Source organism: Staurois parvus, unplaced genomic scaffold, assembly GCF_062004578.1.
Source record: "Staurois parvus isolate SC_StPar_1 unplaced genomic scaffold, SC_StPar_1.0 ptg000011l, whole genome shotgun sequence".
Classification (NCBI taxonomy): domain Eukaryota; kingdom Metazoa; phylum Chordata; class Amphibia; order Anura; family Ranidae; genus Staurois; species Staurois parvus.
Window position 1 is genome coordinate 3,234,607 of NW_028317807.1, and position 24,271 is coordinate 3,258,877.

The 24,271-nt window shown below is 42.8% G+C and overlaps 1 protein-coding gene across 4 annotated transcripts in view; it reads left to right on the plus strand.

The window, feature by feature from the left end:
• The window catches only part of TRPM2 (transient receptor potential cation channel subfamily M member 2), a 211,715-nt gene that overhangs the window by 181,429 nt on the left and 6,015 nt on the right, over positions 1-24,271 (plus strand). For all 4 annotated transcript variants that reach the window (XM_089670093.1, XM_089670113.1, XM_089670102.1 and 1 more), the window contains 3 exons: positions 6,052-6,157; positions 6,870-6,971; positions 9,256-9,372. In XM_089670093.1, the coding sequence (XP_089526219.1) occupies positions 6,052-6,157; positions 6,870-6,971; positions 9,256-9,372 (325 nt within the window). The remainder of the gene's footprint in view (positions 1-6,051; positions 6,158-6,869; positions 6,972-9,255; positions 9,373-24,271) is intronic.

Below are 24,271 nucleotides of genomic sequence, written 5' to 3' on the forward strand. Positions count from 1 at the left end.
CCGCCAGTAAGAGGTATAAAATTAATTTAGTCGATTTTTTGGGAATGTCAGCGGGTAGCAAATGAAATAACGCCACTTCCGGAGATCTACGAATATTAGTTCCTGTTACCGAATAGATAAAATTAAACATTCGGATCCAGAACCTGTTCACTACCGGGCATTTCCACCAGATATGGAACATAGTTCCCTCTTGTCCACAGCGTCGGAAGCAACTAGGTGATACAGAAGGGTACATTTTAGCAAGGCGCATAGGAACCAGTTACCAGCGAAGTAGCGTTTTATAGTTGGATTCGATAAGAACCATATGGATCGAAATATTTGATAAAGTATGTGCCGCCTGCCGCCAAGTATCCAGGTCCAATGAGCGATTCAAATCCCCCTCCCATTGAGTCATATAAGATAATTTCATGAGTGGATCAACAAGGGAAGCATAAAGAATGGACAAACGACCCCTCATCATTCCAGTTACCCCACAGGAGACCTCTAAGGGAGTGAGTGAACAAGGTTCCGAAAGTAATTTGAGTTTGCTAGTGATAAAAGAGATAAGTTGGTAGTATTGAAACAATTCCCCGGGAGGTTACTGATACGTTATCAAAAAGTCCTGAAGTGAACGAGGACGAAGCCCATCCAGGTAGTCTCCGATACGTAGCAAGCCCTTATTCATCCACCATGAAGAATGGTTTGCGAGCTCACCATCTATCCCAAACCGTCAACGAATAGGACAACGTAGAACACAGAATAGGAGGACGCAAACGACTAGGAACCCACATGAGAGCACCAATAGCATAGGGACGACAAGATAAGGCCTCAATCCCAACCCACTGGGGGACGTACCCCCTGGCCATAGTGCAAGATAACTGTGCTATTTGTGCCGCCTGAAAATAGGCCAAGAGATTAGGAAGTCCCAAACCGCCATGCTCCTTTAAGGAAAACAAGGTTGACCTGTTAACCCTAGGACATTTTCCCCTCCAAATAAATCTGGAGACTGCTGCTTGTAATAATAGCAATTCCTTCTTGGGAACCATGATCGGTAACGTCCTAAAATAATACAATAGTCTCGGTAGAAAGGTAATTTTAATAGAATTAATTCTATCAAACCAGGAGAGTGAGAGATCCTGCCACTCTAGTAAGTCAGATTTGAGTCGTTTGAAGAGCGGGAGATAATTGGTCTTATATAACGTTGAAATAGAGTTCGTGAAGTGAACCCCCAAATAGGGGAGAGAACTAGAGGCCCACTGGAAGTCAAAATTGTCCTGGAGGTAATGGACCTCCGAATCAGGTAACGAGATATTTAAGGCAATCGTTTTAGAGGAATTAAGTGTTAAATCAGAGGCCTCAGAGAAACAATGAAACAGGTGGAGGAGACCAGGTAAAGAAGCTCGAGGGTTAGATATATACATAAGGACATCATCACCAAATAGGTCGCATTTATGGTCCCACTGACCGCAGCGGATGCCCGAGATGGTGGGATCAGAGTGGATAGCAATAGCAAGTGGTTCCATAGCCAAGGCAAATAGTAGTGGAGAAAGAGGATAGCCCTCTCTAGTTCCTCGCTCTATTGAAAGGGAGGCTGATTTATGTCCGCGAATAGAAACTTGAGCTGACGGATTAGAATATAGAGCCCGCAATAATGTCGTGAAATAAGGACCAAACCCAAACTTGTCCAACATCCTAAATAAATAGTCCCAAGATAGACTGTCAAACGCTTTATGAATATCCAATGATAATAATAGGATTTCCCTCTGTGAGGATTGGTCCCAATTGGATTGTACAGCTGACAACAGGGCTAAAGTCCGGCGAATTTGATCTGATGTTTGTCGACCGCTGATGAATCCTGACTGATCATCATGAATATACAGAGCCAAAAATTTATGGAGGCGTAAGGACAGGATTTTAGTAAGAGTCTTTAAATCACAATTGATTAAGGATATAGGCCAATAATTAGAAACTATAGAAGCGTCCTTAAGAGGTTTGGACTACACTGATAAATGCCTTGTTTTCGTCAGGGAGCACCCGCCCCCCATCCCGTAAATAGTTAAAGTAGAGAGCCATATGGGAAATCAGGACATCAGCAAAAACTTTATAATAGTTATGAGGAAGACCATCTGGTCCCGGGGCTTTATGAGGGGCAAGGGATTTCATGGCACTCCCAATTTCTTTGCACGGAATAGGCCTTTCCATCAACTCCCTATGAGCATCCTGGAGAGAAGGAAGCGGAACAGAGCTCAAAAAGGCATCGAGAGACGAAGAAGCATCTCATGAGGCGAGCTATATAGTTTAGTGTAAAAAGAATGAAATTTGTGGAGGATCTTACCAGGGTCTTGAGATAACTTTCCATTATCCAATCTGAGTTTAGGGAGAGCCGTCTGGGAATGTCTGGGAGTCAACATGCGTGCCAATAAGGTGCCGGATCTATCTCTGCAAGTAAAAAATGTATGGTTAAACCATCGTAACTGTTTGTCAGCCGTAGTAGTAAGGCAGAGATTTAGTTCCAATCGGGTCTGGTCAAGTTTAAGCAGCAGGTCTGGACCGGGATTTCGCTTATGCTGGGCAACCAAGTCTGTATAGGATTGGGTTTTGGTGGCTAGTAGGTCGTTGCGGGCTTTTTTAATTTGTGAGGAGAGTTGAACAATAAACCCCCTAACTGAGGCCTTATGGGCTGCCCAGTTAATCGCCGGGTTCGTATCCTCCGCTTTATTAAGTTCAAAGTACGCTTGTAAGTGTGAGGAGATGTCCTGACAATAGGAGGGGTTACCCAAAATGGAGTCATTAAGACGCCAGCAATAGGCCATCTTACCAAGTGTCCAGGAGGACAATTGAATAGAAATTGGGTCGTGGTTAGACCAAGGCGTGGAGAGAATTTTAGCAGTGAGGAGTCTGGGGAGTGAATGTGTATGAAGAAATATATGGTCAATGCGAGAATAACAATTATGGGCCCTAGAATAATGGGAGTAATCTCGAGAAGTCGGGTTAGCTTCTCTCCAAGCATCGACAAAGTCGTAACGATACAGTAGTTGGGCCAGCTTACGGCTCTGCCTAGAAGGGGGCCGAAGCATGGCGGTTTGGGAACAATCCAAAATCTGATCTAATGCTAAATTAGAGTCACCGGCCAAAATAACATCACCTTCAAATTCCTTAGCCATAGAGCTTAATAAGGACTGAAAAAATTCTACCTGGTTGGTATTCGGAGTGTAGTAGATTAGAAAAGTGAGTAAGTGTCCCCCCAAGTGGCCTTTTATCAGAAGATACCGCCCCTCCCTGTCCCGGATAATTTTAGATTCAGTAAAGGACAAACGGCGAGACAAGCAAAGGGCAACCCCCCTTTTCTTTTCGGTAGCGTTAGCAAAATAACAGACAGGATAATCCTTATGAACATGTCGTGGGGAGAATGAAGGGGGAAAATGTGTCTCCTGCAAAGCAACCATGTCCGCCCCAAAAGAGCGGTATGAGTTAAAGGCCTTTATACGTTTGGAGGGGGAATTGAGCCCCTGAACGTTGTGAGAAAGCAGACGATTAGCTCTGCTAGGTGACAGTAGGGAAGACATAATCGAAAATCAGGGAACTATACAAAATAGGAACCATCTGTTCTGGGAGCATGAAAATGGTCCGAGGAGTCCACATATGTTGCCAGCTGACCCCAGGGAGAAGAGAGGGAAAAAAAAGGGGGGGGGAGGGAAAAAGAGAGAGAAAGAAGAGGAGACATTCGGAGTATAAAAATCCTCATGTCAAATGAACCAATGGTGGTACACACAACAATATAATAAAGACAAATCAAACAGTGTACCAATAGTAACAGAGCTATAGCCCTGTAGTGGAATGGATCTACCCAGAGATATTAACTCGGGGAAGAGTCTTCCAAATGACGAGGGCACATAGACACGCCCTAGCACCAACAATAACAGTAACCCATCAATAATATATCAAAACTTAGTACAGACAAAACAACTGAACCCTCCGTTGCCGCAATCAACAGGCATATGTGGGGTAACCCCAAGGTCCCCACCCCTCCCCCCGCCAATCCTCCCACAATAGCAGCCAATGTTCCCAAGGAGCCACGGAGAAGCCACCACTAATCAGGAATCACAGAAAAAAAAAACAACCCAAAATAGAAGATGCGAATTCAAGAAGTCTTCTCAAGCGATTTCCGTGACCCCCTCTGCTTAGAAGTTGGAGTAGTCCACAATGGTGAAAGCGGAGGAGGTCAAGAAGCCAATCGTGCTGAAGAAGGAGATGTAGGACTACGGGAGATAATGCCCAATTGAAGTAACAAGTCCAGGCCATCCTGGAATGTAGAGAACCCATAGGGCTTTCCATTAACTGTGAATTGTAGGCAAAAGGGGTAGGCCTAGTGATACTGGATTTCCCTCTGCACTAAGTGGGAAAGCAGCGGCTTAAGAGAGCGCTGTTTCTGGATGGTGGTTGGAGAGACATCCGCAAAGATTTGAATCTTATGTCCCGCAAACTCCAGGTCCGGAGTCTCCCTACCATATTTCATTACCGCTTCCTTGACCTGGAAAAAGTGAGGCTTTATGATGACATCCCTAGGAGGCCCACCTTGTCTAGGGGGAATCAATGCTCTATGAATTCGATCAATCTCAGTGTGAAGATCATTGAAATCGGGCAACGCAGACCGCATGAGGGTTTGTGCGCGGCTAGTGAGATCTTTAACTGACTCAGGGAGTCCTCGAATGCGGAAATTGTAGCGCCTAGCCCGATTTTCCAAATCATCAATTTTTGAGTAAGCTTCCTCCAGGCGATCCTGCAAGTCGGTAATCATGTTGGAATTTTGGGATACACTATGGACTGTCGCATCCACCTTAGACTCAATACTGTCCAGGCGTTGGCCGAATTCCTGAAAATCCTGTGTAAGGTCAGCCGTCAATTTTGAAGTAGCTCTATCCAGTTCGCGTTGTAGTAAATCAGCGAACCGAGCTATTAAGGTTACATCACCGGAGTATTGTGGCAGATCAGGAGGAATTGCTGGCGAGTGAGCAGGGCTGTCATCTACAGGTTCTGGGCCGCTGTTCTGGCTGGAGAAGATGGCCGCTATCTCACTACTCAGTGGAGAGGAGGCAGGGGAATCATGGCCTAAGGAGTCGGCCGAAACCTGGGACTCAGGTAGTGCAGGGCTGGAAGGTGACTGGGGGGCTGCAGAGATTCACTCACCCCAGCCAGCGAAGCTGCCATGGCCCGATCCTGGCCAGTGAGGGATGAAGAGCCCGATTTCCCCCTCTGGGGGAGAGGTGCTGCCTTATATGTAGCAGAGGAGGTAGCAGGGGCCGCGGGTGCCATCTTAGATCCTCCCTTCTCTGCAGGGATCGTTAATTGAGAGCCTCCGCAGCTCTTTCCCGCCGCATTCCCAGGCATGATGAGGGTACCTCAGGGTCCGGTAAGGTCTGGGGGAAGTCCCGGCAGCTGCACTGCTACGGTGCCTGTGTATGGGCTATTATTGGTGCAGGGGGTGTGCGGAGCTATCGCCGAGACATGCGATCCCGCCGGCCGCGCATGCGCACTCCATAACCTCAGTTTTAAAGCCTAGCTAAACCGAAAAACATTTTCAGCAAGCAGAGAAAATAACAACTGACCTTGCCAGATATGTAATGTACACATTTCTTCTCAGGGCTGCAAAGACAGCACAACTGGTGTAAAACTACTAATCAATTCATCATGTAGCAACTGAACAAAGGTAAACATATTTGATGTCCAACCTGTGTAACGACCATGCATCTTTCCATGGCTACAGTGTGGAAATTAGCGTATTTATGAAAGGACAGGAAGTGTGTTATTCTTAAAATGACTAGGTGAGACTAAAGTAAAAATTAAAAAGAAAAACAATGCAGCCACCACATCTAAGAGCTGGCAAGCTGAAATATATTATATTTTTGGATTTGGGTCTAGATATACTATAACATGCTTAGTGGTCTTGTAAAAATGGTTTTCTTTTAATTTTTGTATTACTTTCAAAACCAGATGATACAAAAGTATTTGTTGGAATTAAAACACAATGGATTAATTTCTTTATTTTTATAGTTTTCATGTTATCTTTCACAGATGGAATATGAATACTGGTGGCTTTGTTAACAGAAAAAAGTCAAAGAGAGTGCTAGAAGTTTTGGCCATTAAACACATCTCATCGGAGCATTGGGCTCTTCTTGGTGTAGGTTTCTTTTTGTTTGTAAAAAAAAAAATGACTGATATAAAAGTTATATATATATATATATATATCAGAGAGTGCAAGTTCCAGATGTCGCACAGCCACCTCTGGTGCTGTTCATAATAGTTCAAGTGTTTACTTAAAGTTTTTACGCTAATCTTGAAAAACATTTTTACATCTGAGCCATTTAGGGCGGTGGTGTATGACACGATAAAGTGTATTTGAATTGGATTATTTTATTTTAGGGTGACAGTTCTTTTCTGTGCTTTATATGGAGTAAAGTTGAAGCAACTATCTAGCTCAGCACAGCAATCTTCCCTGCCCTTATGTCCATAATCCCTAATACAGAGAAATGAAGTAGAAATCCAAAGGAATTAGATGGTCTAGTATTCTCATCCCTGAGAAGGCCTCTTACCTCAATCATGCACGAATTACATTTCATAGTGACTAGATTCAGAAAAGTGAATAATTAATTTTATAACCGGTACACAGTTGTCTGAACCATTTTACATAAATATTTTACAGAAATAAAAAAGAATTATACTAAAATCTATAGGAAAATAGATACGTACGTTTCCAGCAATAATCGTATAAAGGACAGAAAATATCCAAATGTAACTTGTGTATTCATTATAAAAGGAATTTGGTTATTTACTGATTTTTACAAATGAAAATGATATACATTAAAATACATATTATATATTTCTTTGAACAGGGTACATTGGAACCAGGAGAAACACTACCACGCAAAGTAAAGAGAATTTTAAATTCTACATTTCTAGATAAGTTTCAAGAACTGTTAAACAAGGGCAAAGCAGTAAGTTGAGAGCTACCGTCATTCAATTTCTGAGTCCAAAGCACCAGGCAGGGCCAAAAAATCCCAAAGAATGTAAAACTGTTACATTTTTAATTGTTGATAGTCAACATTTTTACCTGCCTAATCATTTTTTAATTCTGGTCAGTTATTGGACTGGTTAAGACACCCTTGCTAGACACCACAGGCAGCTTCCGAACCTCTCTGTAAACAGCCTGATTGGCTTGCAGTGCTGATCCTGAGTTCTGCTGCCAAGATATTTACAGTGGGCCTATTCCAAGAAAGATTTAGGGACCCATACTAGCTATATAAAATGCATTTAATGATTTTCTGATAACTGGTTAAAATAACAATTGTTGCAGATTTTCTCCCTCTTCCTGTCTTTAACACAGGTAATAAGGGTGAAGTTCTCTATTGGAGCCATGGATAGTAGTAAAAACCTAGCAGGGGTTCTAATATTTTTGCACTCTATCCAAAATGAACAAGAAATGTTTTATATTGCCCATTGAGTGACAGAGGAGGATAACAATTTTTAGACATTTTGGTGATGCTGCTGCCTAAAGGAGGTTTGTACACTGGCATACAAAATGCATTAAGCCCACCACATTTTACCCCACCTACAACCATCATACCTCAGTTTTTGCTAGTGACCTAGAAGGATGAATACCTTTTCCTCAGCTCTGTAATTTTTCTCTTACATCAAGATATTGATATATGTGGATATATTTATTTAGTAAATTTAATCAAGACTTCAAATGTACTGTTTCAGTTAGTCTCATCACAGTAGCTATCCATATTTGTGTATCCTCAGCAACAGTTTTGGAAAATTATACCAGAACCCCACTGGAGAAAAGATTGCAGTGTACCTCTGGGACCTCTTTTATCACCTCTATTAAGGCTAATTGTTCCAGTTGCCACCACATGAATTCTGCTAAAGGTACACATTGGGAAAAAATAATTTTGCCCATTTCACTGCCCTTTTTCATTATTTTTAGAAATGCATTTACTAAATAGCCAGACAGTCTAACTGTGGCTATCACATCCCAGGCACACCTGTCCTCAACATTATCAGCTATGGGTCCATCATTACATCTGGTACTACTTCCCTGTTTTTGGTTTGAAAGACCAGGATAATTCTCCATGTCCAGTTTCCCTGGTCTTAATAATTTACATACTTGCCTTTATACCCCTTTTGCAACTAGCCTTTATCAGACATTGAAAGCTTTGGTCTTCCATTTAATAGATTCCGATTCTGCTAGAACTTTAAGTGGCTGTTGCCCACCCATCATTTGGACTGAAAATGTCTAAAAATTACTATCCTCCTGTATTCCCCAATGGATTTTTGAATGTCCCGTAACATTTATTCTTGAAGTCTATTGAGGGACAGCAGCCCTTCTATGTTTTGACCTTATGTGCTGCTTGCTCACAAAACCTCAAGCATGAGGGTTGGTCGTGTGGTTATGCTGTATCTGGCTTAAGTTTTGTGTTTGCCAGACCTACTGAATGCAGTAGGTTAACCCAGATGTCTAAGAATTACTATCCTCCAGTGTTCCCTCAATGGACTTCAACAAAACGATTTTACGGTAAAAATAAGAATCTTTTTTTTTCTGGAAAAACACTAGGAAAAATACAACACAGACTAAATACAATTAGCAAACGTAGATATGGATTAGGATACCACTGGATATACTGTATACCTCCTTCAAAGACAAACTCTGGCTTAGTCCGCACATTTTTTTTTTCAGCATACATACCTAAATTCTTCTTCTGGCCAGTCATGTTATGAGTTATCAGCATCAGTGCTGGGCAATTCTCAATGCTACAGAACATGGCACTCAAGTTGTGATGTGTGAGAACTGTTTTCTGCCGCACTCTTCTGTAAGCAGTGTTTTAAAGTCTGTTTTTACAAAGAGGGAAGACGATGAAGACCTGGAGTTCCACTTTAAAATGTAACTTATACAGCTGTCCAGTGAGATTTTGAACAATAATATGCAAAAAAACATCAAAATGGATTGAACTTGCGGCTTGTTGTTGTGACATTCTTAACCGAAAATTAGTTCCAAAAGTGATGATAAGAAATGAAGACAACTGGGTGTGAAAAACTGAGCTGTCTTACAACTGGACCATTATTGCACACGTTATCACATAAATCCATCAATCTCTAATATTTTATCACATAAATCTTTAATTCAATAGAGGACAAACAAAAACTATCGTACTGAGTTATCTTAGCCATAATAAACAGAACTGTACTGACTATAATACTTGTCCTATCAATTCATTTTAGGTATATAAAGGGCATGTTGATGACCCAAGAAATACAGACAATGCTTGGATTGAAACCACTGCAGTAAGCCTGCACTTTGATACACAGGATGATCATGTACTACTAGAGTTAAACCGAGTAAGAACATATTTTTTATTTAGATATTACTTTTATTTTGACTGAAAATAGTATCTTAATAAGTCAACATATTTTTAAAGAATATGTAAACAATTAATTTATCTTATTTGGCTTCCTTTGGTTACTTAATTTCACTTTATAATTTTTATTTTATAAATGACAAATACATTTCTTGATTCTTCTTCTTGATTATTGGTCTATTAAAAATATTATTGAAAGTGGTTTGTGAGATATGTGCAAAAAGTTACCTGTTGATCTTGGCAGAAAACTTGTGAGCAGAGAATTTCCTGTGTTCTTTGCATCTGCTGAATCAGTTAGCATTGTACATGTCATAGAACTACAGAACACCTCCTCTCTAGGAAATGGAGAGAGGAATATGATTATGATAATGTCTTAAGGTGACATTGCTGCTTTTCCAGAAATACAATATGGTGAGCGTTGTTACCAGGTGAAAATAAAATAAATGGTAAAGAAGCTTGCAAAAAGAAAACTGCAGCCAGTTTTTTCAGATACACTTTAATACTACAACTGTAATTAAATATGGCTTGTAGGCTTACCAGTCCATACTTACAAGGACCTGTCATCTCACAGGTACAGGTAAAGAATTCATAATTAGGGACCTCCCCATGAAACATCTGTTGAGTGGATGTCATTAATAGAATCCTTACCCTGAAATTGTGTATGAAATTTGATACCCCTGTTTTATACATAAAAAGGATCAATATGCAGAATGCAAAGTGATGTCATGACTATTGTGAATTCTAAGTACAAATGTAATAAAATTATTTTAGGATTATCTAATTTACCTAGTTAGAAACACCTTTATAATTCCTGATTTTTTTCATTACATATTATCAGAGAGGAGTGGATTCATTTTGGCTAAGTTTATTTTGCTGCAAACTTTTTTACTCAGTCATTGAGTATCTTTGGCAAAATTAGCTTGAAAAATAGATCTAATCTTTTATTGCTTTCTTTGTTTAGAGAGTATTTTATTTTTTTAGAAGCGTGGGTGTGTTTAGGCAAATTTAGTTCATTTCAATTTTGGTTTTCGGATTTTTTATTTTTTTTTGTGTGTAATCATTATTTTTGCACAGTTGGTTTTAGTTTTTCTTTCACTTTATGTGAAAAATAAATAAATTAGGGTTAATGATGAAAAGATGAAAAGTTCCAGGATAGTTGAAAAGAACTTACTGTATTATATCCTCTGGAGACATTTGGGCCCTGATTCACTAAGATGTGAGTGTAATAGCAGAGACTGACCATTCAGGCAGACTCCGGTCAATCAATCAGTGGTCTGACCAGCGTCTAGCAAGCTCATTAACGAGCGTCTACTGACTACTTTGCCATTAGTGAATGAGGTATCCTGTCTGGCACATTTTTAGGTGCAATACCGGATATATTCGCTAGATGGCGTTTTTCTGATAGAAAATTCTAATACAGCTGTACTATTACATTCTGAAAATTCTCTTTTGCTATTTTTTTTTTTGCTGTTTCTCCAAAATGATCAGGAAAGTATTGCATTTACTAATGAATGTCATACATTCTATTTTCAAATGTTAAACATTTTCACACTTATATCTCAAATAATTTATATACTTCTAATTTCCCAATATAGTTATATATCTTCATTCTCTTTAATCACATAACTATTCTATGTTAAAGACAAGTGCAGCGCTATAAATGCATGTGATCAATAATGAACGCATGTAAAAACCAAAAAGTGTAAAGAATTGCAATAATGATGTAAACTGGTAAATCGTGCTAAAATAAGTTCATATAATTATTCCTGAATAATGGAATGTCCTTGGTGTGAGAGTACCAACTCAGAGAGTGCCTATGAATGGCACATGTGTTCTCTCCGTGACGGACAGTAGTGCATGAACTCGTGAAAGGTAAACCACCCTTGGGACTGGTCTACACTCACCAGAACAAAAGTATTAATGTGCATGGGTTATACACATCGCACATCTGGGGGTGCAGCGGTATGCTGGCAGCTATGGGTTAGTCATCCAGCTCCATCCATCCATCCATCCATCCATCCATCAGGGTGGGTGCCCAAATGGTCCTGGGGAGGAATTAGCTCAGCCACAGGAGCCAGAAAGGTGCTCAATAGTGTAGTACACTGTCACAGGGGTGGATGACCTTTCACGAGTTCATGCACTACTGTTCGTGGTTATATTTATCTTGTGTAAGACCATTTTACTAGTCTATATCATTTGACCAGCGCTCGCTTTATCATTTTTAAACAATGTAACTATTCTACATTATAACTCAAACTGTGTTTCCCACAGTGGTTTAGTGGTTAGAGCTCAGAACTTACAGCACTTGGGTCATGGGTTCTAATCCCAGTCTTGGCAACATCCCAAAAAAATGGAGATCAATTTTCTGGGTTGTGTCAGGAATATTGATCAATCAATTATGATTTTGCCTAATGACTAGAAAGTGGATGAATGTTACTTGCGTACTGTTCTTCTGCCAATTAGGTCATGTGCAAGTTTCATGCCGTGTATATTTCATTGTAACTTTTTTCTCTTTTAAATCTGTCTCCTTATACAACTTGACCCCCTCCCCCACCCCATCATCACCTGTCCCATATGCAAATCTATGGATCACCGCCCCACTCTTTAACTATCTATTTACTGATCAAGTGAATGTGTCTCATTTTCTATCAGCTACAGCTCAGATCTCACATTATTATACAATTGCTGATTGTATCTCACCACTAGTCTGATTGAATTCACAATTCCTGGTCAGTCCTGTTCCCTGACCTCTAATAACCTTTAGGGCCAGTTCACACTACATGTGTTTCAGTTGCTTTTTCAGCATCACAAACGCACAGAAAGAAGGTTATATGGTTGTCAATGTCATAGTTCACATCAGCGCTTGCATTTTCAATGCATTGCAGGTGCTGTAAACAAAGTTGACCACGCTGCATTGTTTCTGCACAGAACTGTACTGGAACACATTGAAACGTCCTTGAATGTACTAAAACGCACATGTCCCTAACTACATTGAATACAAAGAAAATAGAAAAAAATAAGTGGAAGGGATACAAAAATGCAATGTAAACATGTCCAAAACGCATCCAAAATGTACTGGAACACACTAAACATGCATGCCAAAAGGGCATGAAAAAAACCCATCAGGAACACATCTAGACTGTTTCTATAGTGTGAACCAGCCCTTAGGACTTGTTCACACCATTGGTGGTGCAGAAACGCATGCAAGAACACACATTTTCCAGCACAGCAAAGAAATGCAATGCCCTGTGTAGATGTGCGCAGGTACCATGATGAAAACGTTGTTGCACCTACACACGTCTATTAAAAACAGCCCCATTCACAGCCACAAATACGCATGGCACCACACTACTGTGCGGTTAGGTGCGACACACTTGGAAAATAACATAAAAATAAGCCAACATGGCTAAAACATATCTTGAAAATATGGGGACTCTGATATCCGGCGACAGTCCGTTCACGAACGAGAAGCAATTCTGCACCCCTAAAACCAACATAGAGGAAAGGGATGGTCAAATTGCTGTGCTGCTTCCAAACCACCTCTGGCATGCCAGGGTCATTATGCAGGTCCTCGATGCCAGTTCTTGCCTGCGGCCACAAAATATCCACTGGCCACAAGTGAAGGTGAGTGGAGGACGTGAAGGTGGATTTCTACCAGCTTCAACCGCAAGCAGTACCACTCCTGAAAAATGAGAGCAAATAATCATTGACACGTCATCATGACAGTCAATTCTCAGTGCAGGCTATCTAGAGTGTCTTTCCTTTTTAACCATTTCAAGAGTTTAAGGAAACATTCTTGGAGCATCTACTGTGTTTGGAAAGGCCAAAGGTCCCCCCCTACCCCTGGCACACTAATGCTTATGCAGGCCATAGACGGGGAGAAAAATAGCCGATTTTTCTTTTAAAAAATGAAAAATCGGTTGTTCAAGCGGCCGACGTTACCAGCAATGGTAAAAAAAAAATCGGCCGATTTTCATCCCGTCTACAGCCGGCAAAAAGTGTCCCTGCAGAGAGCTCCGCTATTTCTTTGACAGTTCTTTGACATTTATAGCGGTTGCAACAATGTATTTGTATCCATTTCGGATACAGATGTTTTTATTCGGAAACAAATAGATACAATGTTGCAACCGCTGTAAATGTCAAGGAACTGTCAAAGAAATAGCGGAGCTCTCTGCAGGGACACTTTTTGCCATACTGGAATTCCTCTCATTTTTCATCCTTCTTTTTCCTCTTCTTCTTCCTCTTCTTCTTCATCATCATCCTCTTCTTCCTCTTCATCATCTTCTTCTTCTTCTTCATCATCATCCTCTTCTTCATCATCTTCATCATCATCATCCTCTTCTTCTTTTTCTTCTTTTTGTCTTCCTCTTGCAGGTCACTGCTCATGTGCAGATTTTTTATCAGTAAATTTAAATCAGTAAAACGGCCGAATTTGCCGATCGGCAAATTCGGCCGTTTTTTTCCAACTTTACCGAAAAAAAAAATCTGCCAAAATACCGAAAAACGGCCGAACAAATAGCCCACCAACGATCCGAAAATCGGCCGATTTTATTTTCGGCCGAAAAATCGGCCGATTTTCGACCCATCTATGGCCTGCATAAGATATGGTGTGGCCCTAGGGTCAATGTGTGTTTAGAATACTTCCAAAATGCACATACAAAAACACTCCATCCAAATGCATGTTGCATTTCTATAGCATGTTAAACAGAAGAAAAATGCACTTACATAATGTTAACATGCGCAAGTAAAAATAGACAAAATCCACATCCTTTTATTCTGGCTTCACATACATGCATTGTGGTCTAACACCGCACTCCTGGGCAAATCACATGCAATTTGTGTGCGTTGCAATTAGAGACAAACATTTTGCACACCTCAAATTGCACCGCATCCGGGCCAGAAATGTGCAGGACCCTTTTTCAGGGTATGCACATGGGTGTGAATAGGCATGCCATCCAATTTGGCAAATCGCAATACGCTTTGTGTACCAATATTGGTGTGTTGGTAACTTCACCTAGAAAGCCGCAGCAGGTGGCATGAAGGGGTTGCGGTTGTGATGCGGTGCAGCGCTTGCACAGAAAACACTGCAAATTTCACATCGCATCTGTGTGACACCAGAATGTGCCAATATGTGGCTTGACAAAGCACAGTGGTCAGTGCAGATTATTTTCAATCCATGTTTTTTTACACTTTTCATTCACTGGTTTAACTCAGGTGATCATTAATCACAATTATCTCCGGAGATCACATGCAGCCCCTCAACCATCTACACATATCTCTGGAAATCTATACAGATCTCCTTGAAAAAATGTCTCCTCTCCTCTTCGGAAAACAATTGTCCTCCACCTCATAAACAGGGGGACAGAGAAGACTTCTCCTTGATAACTAAAATCAGATGAATTATCTGTGCTTAATAAACATACACCAATACTGCACATGCATTGTACTGTCCAAGGCATTGCACACTAATGCATTGCACACTAGAAATGTCAAATGCGTTAGTGTGTACAGTGCATGAGTGTAAAATGCTTTAGTGCACACTGCAGTGTACAACGCATTGCACACTGTAATACTCTGTACAAAGTAATACCGTGTACACCCACACATTGTAGACTGTAATGCACTGTACACTGTCATGCAGGATGGAGCAACGCATTGCACACTGTGATACCGTGTACACCCACACATTGTAGACTGTAATGCACTGTACACTGTCATGCAGGCTGGAGCTACGCATTGCACACTGTGATACCGTGTACACCCACACATTGTAGACTGTAATGCACTGTACTCTGTCATGCAGGATGGAGCAACGCATTGCACACTGTGATACCGTGTACACCCACACATTGTAGACTGTAATGCACTGTACACTGTCATGCAGGCTGGAGCTACGCATTGCACACTGTGATACGCTGTCCACTGTCATGCAGAATCCAGCAACACATTGCACACTGTGATACCGTGTACACCAACACATTGTAGAATGTAATGCATTATACGCAGTATACATGTCCAGATATTCAAAGATTAGCCATGAAGGCCTAGCTGGTTACCTATTTGGCGACCGCAGATAGCCGAATAACGCTACACTGCATCCAGCTCTGGGAGGGTGTCATATGACATCCTGGCAGAACGCGCTCTCCGTGATTGCTGTGTCCTAAGGACACAGCTGATCACGTGATGTGGTAAAGACCAATCACAGCGGCTTTTTACCATGTGATCAGCCATGTCCAATGACACGCTGATCACCGGGAAATGCATTTGCCGGGTCTTGGCTGCACTTTCATCACGCTGTCAGAATGTGTGGAAAGTACTGCCGAGAACCAGCAGTTATCAAAGCAGGGGTCGGCCCCGATGATCAGTGCCCACCAGTGCCACCCAACAGTTCCGCCCACCTGTGGCCAGCAGTGCCGCCTCATCAACGCACATCAGTGTTGCTAAATTACCAGTTTACCAAATGTTATAATATAAACAGCCTTTTATTCATTATGAGCTATTTTGTGGTTTATCGAGCAAAAAGTAAAACTCACAGCAGCAAGTCAATACCACCCAAAGAAAGCTCTATTTGTCTGAAAAAACTGATACAAATTTAAGATGGGTACAATGTGGCATGACCGCACAATTGTCATTCAAAGGGTAACAGTGCAGAAAGATGAAAATTGGCCAGGACAGGAAGGGGGTATGAGTACCCAGTAGGCAAGTGGTTAATATAATTGACCCATCAATACCCAGGAGCTAATGTACAGATAAGTAGCATGTGCACCAAGTGAGATTCTGCTAGGCCCCACCCACAAAATTACAATTACTTGTCCCTCACATGTTATAAACATATTTGCAATGGCCACAGTTACTTTACATATAAGGATCATCTCCTCAGTTGAGAACTGTGCTCTCGCCATGTCCAAATGCCAATAAAGTTATCAAAATTTTCAACCAACACAAAACCTCCAACCACTTCTCATCCACTTACACTCCCCACAACCACTTCCAGGTGCGTGCGCACCAGATGACGGACTTCCAGGAGGATAGCTGCTCGTGCGCCATGGGGGACACCTGTTTGGCGTTTATTTGTGCACGATCGCGCATATCTATGCACGATCGCTCATTTCTATGCACGGCTATGATAGCTTTCGCGAATGTGTGTTTTAGTGATTTTTTTTCTTTTTAAACCTTGGCTAATATATCTTTGTTGCCAAAGGTCAAAAATCAACATACAGTGGGGACTATTTTATTACTGTAAATCAAATTGTAGAAAACCTGTAGCTGGCTGCACAGTGAATGTGACATATTCATTAGTACATAATATTGTGGTGCAAGCAGGTTTTTTATTTTTTTGTTTGGTTTTGAAAAAGCCAGTTTGCACCCACTTGCATATTCACGCTCTTACAAGCTACATTTGAGCAGATTATATAAGTATACAAAGTAACTATTAAGGTTGTTCATATATTGAACATAAAATAAACACAAAAACATCGGTCAGACATTTATTGATCAAATATATCTTCATTTATTTGGTCAGCAGGAACAAGTAGGTACAGTCAATATCTTGGTGAGTCACAAAAATAGGATTGATGTGGCAAAAAGAAAACACTCCTGCTCATAAGAGCTTACAATCTAAAGATACTTCTAATGAACTGTGTGTGCTCAGGTTATAGCAGGAAACAAAGGGGAAGATGAATCAAGTAACATTTTCGTGCACATAAGGTTTACTTACACAATCATTTAGTATAAAGATCCATTCACAAAAAAAGTCTACACATCAAAATATAAAGAAAACAAGACATATGTGAAAAACCCCTCCCACTTCTACAAATCCCCTCCCACCTCTACAAACCCCCTACACATACATTTGTCAGCAGGTTTGTAAGAAAAATGCATTTGAGTCTAAATAAGCAAGCAAAATTAAAACAAGAGCAGATTTTAAACAAAACGATTGACATGTGTGAGGCTTTCAATGCAAAAAGAAAAAACACAATCATTGTGCAATAACACACAAACACACTTTACAAGGCCAAAAATATGCCAACATTTCCAGCCCACTTCCAAACACAGCCTGAGTGGTGTCTGGGGCAATTCAGCACAAAATCTCTTCCTCCCCCAAACCACTACAAGCAAGGACTTAGTCACAAACCACCCGGCCTAGTAACAGGCCAAATCACTCCCTACTGCACATCTTTATATAAGCTAGGTTGTATTTGGAGCGTGCCAAACAAGGCCCCACACCCAATAAAGCCACACCCACCACTGACCTTAGTTTGGTCAGTGAAAGTGTTTTCACCTGATGAATCCGCTTCCTACCTGCATTAACCCTTGGTATACAGGCCCCACAAATCAGAAAGATATATACAGTGAAATGTACGTGTGCAGCATACAACAGAACATTGAGCAGGGATGTGAAAGGGAACCCCAATTGGAACCTTTATTGCTACTATGGTCACAATTCCCTCCAGATTCTCGCATGAGTTAAGACAGTCACATGACCACATCTTGTATGCAATACTGAAAATGACAAATCGATTTGACTAGTATGGTGAATTTCCCATCAATTGGTAAAACACTCCAGAAATCAAACATCACCAAACATTACACTCTGGGCAAAGCTGATTTACAAATCATGCAACTTACAGTAAAGTTGACCATTTCAATGCAATTTTCAAGACATCTGACACAGATCTCTATGCAAATTGCCACTAAAGTAGTACATGTACTACTATAGAAATCAGTGTTTGAAACGCACCCATGTGGTCACTCTAATAGCAGACAATAGGGTGCGACTTTGCAGACGATTTACAGCTTGCATGTTGTGCAAATCACATGCCAAGTCCCACTCAATGAGCACGCTATTGGAGCGTTCATATTGTTGTGGTTCAAACTTGGTAGGAGCCGCAAGTAATAATAGAGTAATGAATACACTACTTTTCATGCAATTTGCTGAGAGATCGATGTCGAATGTCTTGCAAATTGCACTTGAAATCACCATGTACCCCGACTTTGAAATCATGCAACTTCTATGCAAGTCACATGATGTGACTGTGGTGTCAATAACACCACTTAGAAATCTGCTTTAATGTGACCGGGTAGCCCCCAGTAACATTGTTTGCGATTGCCATGCAATTGGCATGACAGGCGACTTGCAAATCGTAGACCAAGTCGCACCCTATTGGCCACTGTAGGCTCTGTTCACATCCAATTGGATTGTGAACTCGTGCAACTTCACTGTAAGTTGGACAATTGCCGCATCGGATTAGATGTGACAGTGGTGTTGGCCCCCAGTAACATTGGGTGCAATTTGCCATGCAAAGAGCAAGCTGCTGGCCATGCCAATCACATGACAAGTCACATCCAGGGTGTGCAATTTCAGGTGCGATTTGTGCATTGACATCGTACCTGATATTGGATATAATGAATGTGAGTGTATTAACATACACCATTTGTTGCAGCGAGAGTTCAAAGGTATTTGAGAATTGTGGCCATTTATTAGCAATTTAACATCTAGACTCAAATAGAAATCGCAATGCTACACACAATTGAAAACACAACTAGTTAGTAATTCTCTAGAAAACACAGTAAAATTGGCAACCTAAAGAGTAATTTTCAATTGCATATAGTGTGTGCGAAGCAGGAAAATCAACAAAGGAAATAAATCTTTGAAGGCGTGCGGTACCTGCCTGCTGGGATAAGGGTCTGCTATGCATTTGGGGGAAAAATGCACGCCAGGATTTGTGACAAGTTTGATGTGTGGATTCACCAACCAAGTCTTTTCTCTCTCGTTCACTCTTCTGAATGTCTCTCTTTATCACTCTTCAGTATGTATCTCTTGCTCACTCTTCTTTGTCTCACTGGCTCGCTCTTCTCTCTCGCTCACTCTTCTGAATGTCTCTCTTTATCACTCTTCATATGTATCTCTCGCTCACTCTTCTTCGTCTCACTCTTCTCTCTCTCTGTCAGCTCTTTGCTTGCCAAATCCTTCACAAAAGTGGGTGGAGTGTAAACCATCATTATCAAATAATTCAGGCCCTTATCTTATCCCATTGTATGACATTCACATAAGGTGCAGCTTTGAAGGTGTTTCAACAGACAAGGCCTCATTCTAATTCACATTTTAGGGATCATTTAGACAGAATGCAAAGATGTTGCCAGAACATGTATGTGAAGACAGCCACACACGGAGATCATGCTACTACCTCGCCGGGGTTGGGATTCGAACCGACAACCCTAGAGTTGTGAGGCAGCAGTGCTAACCACTAACCCACGGAGCTACATTGCTAACCCAGCCTGTATTTCTGTGCTGTGAATCAATCCTAGGTCCCTGGGCATGGTCAGTTTAACTAGCCAGATATCTCCAATGTGACACAAATGTTGTGCTATGTTAGCAATTCAGATGTATGTTGGTTCTATGTATCCCAATACAAAGGATTGCAATACTAATACAGGCGTACCTCGGTTTACCAACGCCTCAGGGAACGTCATATTTGGGGTACAAATGTCAAACCATTTCAGTTAATTGGTCTGTTTACAAATGTTTGAATAATTTGGTATGGGCATGTGGCCTGGTATGGTTCAGGAGGGGGGGAGGCACTCGCTCGTCGTCGTCCCCCCCTTTCCTGACCTGCCGGGCTGCATGCTCGGATAAGTATGTGTTATGGATTTAGGGGGGTACCCCATGCTGTTTTTTATTTAATTTCAGCGTGGAGTTACCCCTTAACATCCATACGAGACCCGAAGGGCTTAGTATGGATGGGAGGGGGGACCCCACGCCAGTTATTTAAAGAACTGTTTATAAATCACTGCAATACTTTGACATTCAACTGTCAGTGGGGAAATCCGCCGACAGCTGAAACATGAGCGCTGCATTGGTTTTCATTACTAAAATGCTGCATGAGTTGATAACATAACTCATGCGGGATTGTAGGAGCGACAGCCATGAGTTAATGTTTCATCTGTCAGCGGGGTTCCCCACTGACAGCTGAATGTAAAATAATTCCCTTTATTGCATAAATAATAAAAAAAAAGCGTGGGGTCCCCCCTCCCATCTGTACCAAGCCCTTCGGATCTGGTATGAATATTAAGGGGGAACTCCACGCTGGAATTAAAAAAAAAACCAGCGTGGGTCCCCCTCTATATCCATACCAGACCCTTATCCGAGCATGCAGCCCGGCAGGTCAGGAAAGGGGGGGGACGAGCGAGCGCCCCCCCCCCTCCTGAACCATACCAGGCCACATGCCCTCAACATGGGGGGGTGCTTTGGGGCAGGGGGGGCTCCCCCCCCAAAGCACCTTGTCCCCATGTTGATGAGGACAAGGGCCTCTTCCCCACAACCCTGGCCGGTGGTTGTGGGGGTCTGCGGGCGGGGGGCTTATCAGAATCTGGAAGCCCCCTTTAACAAGGGGGCCCCCAGATCCCGGTCCCCCCCCCTACGTGAATGATTCTGCGGTACACGGTCTGCAGACTCATTCACAAAAAAACTAAGTGTGGTGTAAAAAAAACACAGTACAGGGTCTTTGACAAGTCCTTTATTAAAACAATGTCCCCCGAAGTAGATCCAACGTCAATCGCGGCGGCGGCGACCCGAAAAAAGGAAAAAAAAAAAAGGTTCCGCTCCCGTCCGAGGCTTCCAGCCTAGTGAAGAAAAGCCTAGCTGACAGTTCTTATATAGGTATGGGGCGGGGCCAGCCGGGAACAGCAAGCATGTGACATGGGGCGGGTCACTGGGATGATGTCCCCGGCTGGCCCCGCCCATACCTATATAAGAACTGTCAGCTAGGCTTTTCTTCACTAGGCTGGAAGCCTCGGACGGGAGCGGAACCTTTTTTTTTTTTCCTTTTTTCGGGTCGCCGCCGCCGCGATTGACGTTGGATCTACTTCGGGGGACATTGTTTTAATAAAGGACTTGTCAAAGACCCTGTACTGTGTTTTTTTTACACCACACTTAGTTTTTTTGTGAATGAGTCTGCGGACCGTGTACCGCGGAATCATTCACGTAGGGGGGGGGACCGGGATCTGGGGGCCCCCTTGTTAAAGGGGGCTTCCAGATTCTGATAAGCCCCCCGCCCGCAGACCCCCACAACCACCGGCCAGGGTTGTGGGGAAGAGGCCCTTGTCCTCATCAACATGGGGACAAGGTGCTTTGGGGGGGGAGCCCCCCCTGCCCCAAAGCACCCCCCCATGTTGAGGGCATGTGGCCTGGTATGGTTCAGGAGGGGGGGGGCGCTCGCTCGTCCCCCCCCTTTCCTGACCTGCCGGGCTGCATGCTCGGATAAGGGTCTGGTATGGATATAGAGGGGGACCCACGCTGGTTTTTTTTTTAATTCCAGCGTGGAGTTCCCCCTTAATATTCATACCAGATCCGAAGGGCTTGGTACAGATGGGAGGGGGGACCCCACGCTTTTTTTTTATTATTTATGCAATAAAGGGAATTATTTTACATTCAGCTGTCAGTGGGGAACCCCGCTGACAGATGAAACATTAACTCATGGCTGTCGCTCCTACAATCCCGCATGAGTTATGTTATCAACTCATGCAGCATTTTAGTAATGAAAACCAATGCAGCGCTCATGTTTCAGCTGTCGGCGGATTTCCCCACTGACAGTTGAATGTCAAAGTATTGCGGGGAATTAGAAACTGTTTTTTAAATAACTGGCGTGGGGTCCCCCCTCCCATCTGTACCAAGCCCTTTGGATCTGGTATGGATATTAAGGGGGAACTCCACGCTGAAATTAAAAATAAAAACAGCGTGGGTCCCCCTCAATATCCATACCGACCCTTATCCGAGCATGCAGCCCGGCAGGTCAGGAAAGGGGGGGGGACGAGCGAGCGCCCCCCCCCCTCCTGAACCATACCAGGCCACATGCCCTCAACATGGGGGGGTGCTTTGGGGCAGGGGGGGCTCCCCCCCCAAAGCACCTTGTCCCCATGTTGATGAGGACAAGGGCCTCTTCCCCACAACCCTGGCCGGTGGTTGTGGGGGTCTGCGGGCGGGGGGCTTATCAGAATCTGGAAGCCCCCTTTAACAAGGGGGCCCCCAGATCCCGGTCCCCCCCCCCTACGTGAATGATTCTGCGGTACACGGTCCGCAGACTCATTCACAAAAAAACTAAGTGTGGTGTAAAAAAAACACAGTACAGGGTCTTTGACAAGTCCTTTATTAAAACAATGTCCCCCGAAGTAGATCCAACGTCAATCGCGGCGGCGGCGACCCGAAAAAAGGAAAAAAAAAAAAAGGTTCCGCTCCCGTCCGAGGCTTCCAGCCTAGTGAAGAAAAGCCTAGCTGACAGTTCTTATATAGGTATGGGCGGGGCCAGCCGGGAACAGCAAGCATGTGACATGGGGCGGGTCACTGGGATGATGTCCCCGGCTGGCCCCGCCCATACCTATATAAGAACTGTCAGCTAGGCTTTTCTTCACTAGGCTGGAAGCCTCGGACGGGAGCGGAACCTTTTTTTTTTTTCCTTTTTTCGGGTCGCCGCCGCCGCGATTGACGTTGGATCTACTTCGGGGGACATTGTTTTAATAAAGGACTTGTCAAAGACCCTGTACTGTGTTTTTTTTACACCACACTTAGTTTTTTTGTGAATGAGTCTGTGGACCGTGTACCGCAGAATCATTCACGTAGGGGGGGGGACCGGGATCTGGGGGCCCCCTTGTTAAAGGGGGCTTCCAGATTCTGATAAGCCCCCCGCCCGCAGACCCCCACAACCACCGGCAAGGGTTGTGGGGAAGAGGCCCTTGTCCTCATCAACATGGGGACAAGGTGCTTTGGGGGGGGGAGCCCCCCTGCCCCAAAGCACCCCCCCAATGTTGAGGGCATGTGGCCTGGTATGGTTCAGGAGGGGGGGGGCGCTCGCTCGTCCCCCCCCCCTTTCCTGACCTGCCGGGCTGCATGCTCGGATAAAGGTCTGGTATGGATATTGAGGGGGACCCACGCTGTTTTTTTTTTAAATTTCAGCATGGAGTTCCCCCTTAATATCCATACCAGACCTGAAGGGCTTGGTATGGATGAGAGGGGGGACCCACGCTGTTTTTTTTTTTTTTTTTTTTATTGCGGACCTTTATTTTTACATTCAGCTTTCAAAATAAATTTTATCTAGACCTTCAAAATAAGTAAAATCATAACAGAAATAATTATAAAGGATAAGAAACAAAAATATAATCACTAAAACGAAGGAAATCTAATTAGATTACATGAAGATATGCTTAATGCTGTTTATTAAACACAGTAGTCGCGACCGAGTGCCGGCTGTCAGAGGAATCCACAATCAGATTCACTATTAGTCAGTGGCTAAAAAGCAAACACCCATGGCAGAGGACTAAAATGTGTTCTGCACATGCTCAGTTCTATCTGCCAAAGACACTGCACGGGCATCTAGATTTTTACTGTGTCGATTTCCTTGAGAAAAACGATTTTTAACACATTCTTAATTTTTTTGGAAATAGCAGATATTGTTTAAAGTGAAGTCCTGATATTTGGCAAAGCAAATTTCTAAGTGAACATGTCTCTGCAGTGATTTTTCATGGTGTTAGACGTGCTTCTTAGCAAGTCTGCTTTTGTGAGTCTGATTCCGGGCGTGTGTCTTTTTGTGAATTAGATTGGGCGTCTGCTTATGGGCTCTGCTCAATAGTGAATTAGGTTGCAGGGTCAAAAATGGACAGACGCCCATGAAAATTGGGCTTAAGCCCATAAATATGCGCCCACGCCCAATAGTGAATCAGGACCTTGAAGTCCATATTTTCCTTAGGAACCATCAAAACCAAACATAATTTCACTGTCCCTATTGGCTCCAATGCATTTCAACTAAATGGCAAAATATAGCAGAACTATCCTGAGTTTTGCCAAAATTTCAGAGAATTAAAATCTCCCAGTTTCACTCATCCCTGCA